This window comes from Pectinophora gossypiella, chromosome 16 (genome assembly GCF_024362695.1).
Source record: "Pectinophora gossypiella chromosome 16, ilPecGoss1.1, whole genome shotgun sequence".
Taxonomy (NCBI): Eukaryota; Metazoa; Arthropoda; class Insecta; order Lepidoptera; family Gelechiidae; genus Pectinophora; species Pectinophora gossypiella.
This window is the reverse complement of record NC_065419.1, coordinates 4,959,941-4,965,971: the sequence shown is the minus strand read 5'-3', so window position 1 is coordinate 4,965,971 and position 6,031 is coordinate 4,959,941. Positions and strand designations below refer to the sequence as shown.

Sequence of the window (6,031 nt, the reverse complement as noted above, 5' to 3'; positions counted from 1 at the left end):
CCACCGACTGAAGCTCACGTATGCAACAGAACAACTTTTTTTCACGCGCGCAACCTTAACCAGCTATCATAGTCGGAAACGAATTAAATCGACAAGGTCGTAGAAAACAGCTGTAAACATCACGATATCTAAACGTAACTTATTTCGTATAAAAAATTTTTATTTTTTAATTCATAATGACTAAAAAACGCAGTAACAATACAATAGCGCCACTCTAGCCCCGCCAAAGCGCATTTGGTAACTGCCAAATTTTTTACACAAAAAGTACCGAGCATTGTCACGCCGTTGCGTAAAGATTTTGAGATAAAACCGATGAGGATTGCGCTCTACAAATTGATTGCATTAGCAAAATTACTTTGCGAACTTCCAAGCATTTAATCAAAGTTTGCAATTTAGACAATAACGTAATCGGTTATCTGTAGATTCTAGAAAACTTCTTGCTTCCTGCACTGTGTTACGTATTTAGTCAGATAAGGTACACACGGTAAGGTAATTATTACTATTAAGCGTTACCTATATATAAATATTAAGCGTTATAAGCTTTAAAATTAAAAATATATAAAAATTATATAAATATCTCCCATATACCTAAGCGTGTATGTATAATAATATAGGTACAAACTGTGGTAGTAGGTACAGGTAAATATACCTAATGGATTCGCCTTGTTTTCACGTATCTCCATTCTCGTATAATTCGCAAGGGCTTCCGGTTGCCATGTGAACTGTTTACAATAGGGTTTTTGCCCTTTAATTTGATTTCCTCAACATTGTTATTAATATCACTTATATGTAATTTTATTACTAAAAATGACTGTTAATAACTGGTTGGATATAAATAAAATATCGGCAAAGAGTGCTTGTTGTTTTTTATAGAATGCACTTTTGGCAGTTTGCAGTACTGCACATTCTGATAGCACCCAAGACATCCCATCTTAAGTGTTGACCTACTAGACGTTATCGTGGTGAATATTCCATCAATGTTCATCACTTCAACAAAAAATACGACGTTAGAATACCAACAGTGGCTGCAACTTGTGAAGAATCACAAGTCGAGTCAAAATGCAACTGAATAATGGGTAGAGTAGAGACCCATCCCATAGCGATAATTTTATGTAAATTATGTTGATCGTGTAAGTAGATAGTTAAAACAAAACACGACGTCGTAACTGTGCTAATGAAAGCAAAGAAATAAAATATCTTAATAGTAGAACCAATCCCGAAATTAAGTCAATTTCATATCTTGTAATCGTATTCGAAGGAACGAATCGTTTTCGAGGAAGGAGGAGGGTCTTCTTAAATAATAGAACTTTACACGGTAGAAGAGGAGACATTCATGGCCGAAGGTGAAAATATAGTTACGTACGTGTGAGCCATACGAGCGATATAATATTATACCAATGTAACCTTACTGAAATAAGGTTTGATAATAGTTATTAAAATCATATTATGTCCATCTTTATTATTTTTATCATAATATGTGATAAAATATTTTTAACTATGACACTGTTATTAATGGAATAGTGCTTAAAATAGTATTGATAGAGTATGTGCTCTATCAGCAAGTAAAGTTCCAAAAATAAAGAACTATTTTAATCACCATTCCATTAACAGTGTCATAGTTAAAATATTTTATCACATTATATTTCTTTTTTTTAATTTCTTTTTTTTTAATAAAAGAATTTACTGTAAGAGGTTCAATCGTTACAAAAGGGTTTACTCTACCACACATTACCTACAGTCTTCATTCACTATCTATGTATTCTAACTCTGTATGTGCATTTCCCGAGTCCATAAACGAATATACCCAGTCTATGAAGGCCATTGATACCATTTAAGTAGCTCAAACGAGCGAAGAGGCAGCCTCTGAATAATAATTCTTACGGTAATTAAAACAGAGGGCTCCAGACGGGGAGAAAATCCATATTAATTACACCGGTAACGATACGGTAACGAAGCAGACGCACCCTTGTGAAGCTAGATCAGAAGTTAAAATGAAGGAGGTTGATATTCAGAGAGTCTAAAAGGCCACATGGAAGGAATACGTGTAAAAGTAACATTGCAATTTGACATTTGCGCATATAAAAGTAAATGCGCAACGATATCGCTTTTTTATTTTAAATGAATTGCTTCAATGTGGCCTTTTTAATGCGAATTAAAACTACAATAAGTTACGTTGAAAAAGGGATTATGGGAATTTGTTGTTTGATTCTGTGTTTTCTTTAAAACAGGTACCTAAACTTTATGTACTTAATAATTTAAAATTATCTGGCTCTCCCTCCCCTCCGGGGATATGAGCGTGATGCTTTTTTTTGCAGATGGCATTAACTACTTGACTGGAGAGCGTAATACTAAGTTATGAACTTAATAATGATACACTTACCTATAAAAGTAATTACGTGTTGAAACATAGACAATCCCAAATCCACAATCCACTTCATGGCTCTGCATCTTCTCAGACACTACTAACGAAATAGGTAGTTATAAGAGTTATGAATAATCCGTAATTAATGAATCCATTAACATCAATTCCAATGTGATATAATACTAATATTGTTTTGGTCCGGTAACTACGTAATATTGAACAGGAAATGTATTCTTATTTACAATTTACTTACATAATTATCTATTTAACAATCAAATAGATAATATAATTAATAGCATAGATCAATTGTTAGTATCACTATGTTTCGGAAGACACGTTAAGCCGTTGGTCCCGATTACTACATACTTATCAGTAAGTAAGTGATAAGTAATCGTTACAGGAGCCATGTCAGGGGCCTTTGGTGGCTCAATAGTAACCCTGACACCAGGATTGATGAGATTGGTATTCCACCTCACAACCCACACGATAAAAGAAGTATCATATCACATTAATAATTAATTAATTGTACTGTATTCATGTGTTCTGTCTGATTGTTGAAGTTCTGTGCAATAAAGTATATTTGATTTGATTAATGATAATTAACTTCACATCGGCCTTCATGGTCCAGTGGCTGAGCGTTGGGCTCAGGATTCGGATGTCCAGGGTTCGAATCCCGGTGGGGACGTCAAAATGATCTTCACCGTGCATATAGGCATTTTTGTACCACCTAGAACATTTTATTCTTTGTCTTCATGTAGATATTGTCTTTCTTGTTCCAGGACAAACTGCTCAATAAACTAGAAGAAAACGAGCCCGAACTAGCCACTTCGCCAGAGGAAGAAGTAAGTCTCAATTAATATTATTAAAAGAAAGAATTTATACACCTTAGTATTTTAAAAAGGCAAGAATTACTTGCATATCTTAGTAACCTACCATCCATTAGATTATAGACGGCGATACGGCTCACCACCTATCACGTTGGTCTAACAGAAAGCTTGGGATGGACTTGGACGTACCTCAATTGAGACATAGTCGCAAGCTTATGTTAGTGACCAACCACCCCTGGCTTCGATACTGGACTTCAGTAGTAAAGTTTAGAATTAGGCCGGCAATTTGTAAATAGCTACTTGCGCGGCGCTTCAATAAACCCTTAATTACTCTAACCTTTTCCCAATTACAGTGTGTAATATGCGTGAACGCAAAAGCGACGATGCAGACGTCGCCGTGCGGGCACCGCGTGGTGTGCCGGCGTTGTTTCGTGAAGACTATTCAAATGGCGGTCAGTCAGCGCCTGCTGCCGCTGCGGTGCGTCATCTGCCGCGCCAAGATCCTGCGCCTGCGACAGGCACCAAGGCTAGTCACCAGCAAAAGCTGGCAGGTACGGTTACTTCCCTGTTTACATTCTAGATGCTATAGAAGCACCTATTGTGTCGACGTGACTGACTCCTGTAAGGTGGTGCTTCGTTTAGACGATCCATGGCAAGCCAGAGCCTGCTGCCGCCGCGGCTCTTAACCAGTAAGAATTGGCATAACTTAACAGGAATAAATACCTCTTACTTCGTTTAGAGAGATTTCTCTCATTCCCACATCAACTGATGTCTTCCTAAGTTCGAGCTATAGTAGCGTGAGCCTAGCCTGAGAGCCTGAGTACGGCAAATGCTTAATAAAATGTTTTATGGTAACGTTTCAGGTGTCAACCAGCAGCGGCAAGGGATGGGGCGTGCCGGGCTCGGTTTCCAGCTACTCCGTGGGGGCGCGCTCCGTGCCCGCCTCCGCCAGCCTCTACTCCGTCACCAGCGGCGAGTCCTCTCTCTCTGGTAATGACTAATGACTCAACAGCCTCCGTAATTTAAAAATCAAAACTGCCACATTGAAGCAAATCGTCTAAAAGAGCAATATTGCTACTTGGCATTTGTTGCCATTGCGTACTTTTGAATGCGCAAATGTCAAACTGAAATATTGCTTCTCAGATGAATTGGGAGTAGGCAGTCGACATTTTAGGCTTAAACACCCTAATTTCCAATAATTCCAACTACCAAGACCCACAACACTGTATCGTAGCGAAATACCTAATACTGTTAGATAGGTGCCTACTACCGCGTAGCAAAAAGAAAGAGGAGTCAAGTAACCTACACATATCATACAGGACAACGGACCTCCGACACACATAGATTGCTAAGTAGAATCGTGACATAGGTAAAATATCTATTTAAAGACAATAGCTTATATTATCCGTATTACGAACAGGAAAGTACATTACGATGATACCTACCCACGAGTAATTGAAATAAGAACAATGACTATATTATCGTGGCCGGATGTGTCGGACAAATTGTTGACAAGGTAATGTCCCAGTAGAGAAAGTGGCAGACGCGCAAAACATAGGCCTATTTTCATCAAACTAATTTCCATTGAATGGTGAGTAGGTAGGTACCTAAATATTTTCAAATCTGTAGATTGTGAAATGTTCCTATCCCCTGGTGCTCGTTTGTAAAGATATTTGTAGGAAAAGTATATATCCTTATTACAGTAGACAGGGTAGATTGGTTTAATCAAACAGCGGATACGATAATTGCACTTACCCTACTCAACATAGGATTAGCAGCCCAAGTAACTCAATTTGGTAACCAACATCTCTCCAACTATCGCATCAATACAACACATAGGTATTTTTATTGCATGACAAAACATAATATAAGCTCACGACTATATCCCAATTGGGGTAGTGAGTGGTACAACCTTCACAAGATGAACTAAGTACCCACGCGGCACCGACCAACGTAGTGGTGGTTACCTACTGAAAGTCATAGAATTTATTCTGAATACCACAGGAGTGTCTTCCGTGTCGTCAAACAGCGGCGGCAACGTGAGCAATGTGAGCACCCCGTGCTCCACGAAGCTGTGTGGCGGCGCTAAGTGCGGCGGCGCGTGCCTGGGCGCGGTGCCGCGGGCCACGGCGTCCGCGCCGCCCCGCGCGCGCCAGCCCGCCTCTAACGCACTGCGACGCTCGCAGCATCATAGCATGAAGGTGATCAAATTATTTATTCTTAAACGACATGCAACAGATAAAAATACTTCGGGTATTCGACTCTACTGGACTCGTAGTACTTAAATGAAACACAGGTATTTACATACGTTAACTAACGCTTCTAATACCCAATAGGGTAGACAGAGCCATAGAGTAAATACGAAAATACATTTAATTTAAATACATATCATCGTGAATACCGCTCCGAAAATGTCATAAAAGTCAAATGTTCAGCTACTAACCTGTCAATGTATAATAGTTCTTCATATAAATGTTAAGACTTTAGTACTAACCAAGTTCTGATGACTTTGTCCAGTTACCAGTACGTATATGATCGTGCATGCGTGTGTGTTGGTACTGAATGTTAGGTATATCACACAGAAAATGAGTTTCCTAACAGCAATTTGACGGCGCGCGACCAACTGACGGACATCTGACGCTTATGCACATGAACACAACACGACATAAAATAGATTCACGCCTGTATCCTGGTAGACAGAGGTCTTCTTGTCCTACACCCTCTCCTCGCCAGCTATGTTTAAGTCCCCATATAATAAGCGGGGAGCCAATTGCCATTAACCAACAACATAATACGTACATATTTATTTATTTATTTACATTTCGCGACTTTACAGTGCAGA

General features: G+C 38.9%; 1 protein-coding gene across 2 annotated transcripts in view; it reads left to right on the top strand.

The window, feature by feature from the left end:
• The window catches only part of LOC126373645 (uncharacterized), a 65,348-nt gene that overhangs the window by 57,241 nt on the left and 2,076 nt on the right, over window positions 1-6,031 (top strand). For both annotated transcript variants that reach the window (XM_050019862.1, XM_050019863.1), the window contains 4 exons: window positions 3,142-3,204; window positions 3,543-3,740; window positions 4,053-4,179; window positions 5,194-5,390. In XM_050019862.1, coding sequence (XP_049875819.1) covers window positions 3,142-3,204; window positions 3,543-3,740; window positions 4,053-4,179; window positions 5,194-5,390 — 585 coding nt within the window. The remainder of the gene's footprint in view (window positions 1-3,141; window positions 3,205-3,542; window positions 3,741-4,052; window positions 4,180-5,193; window positions 5,391-6,031) is intronic.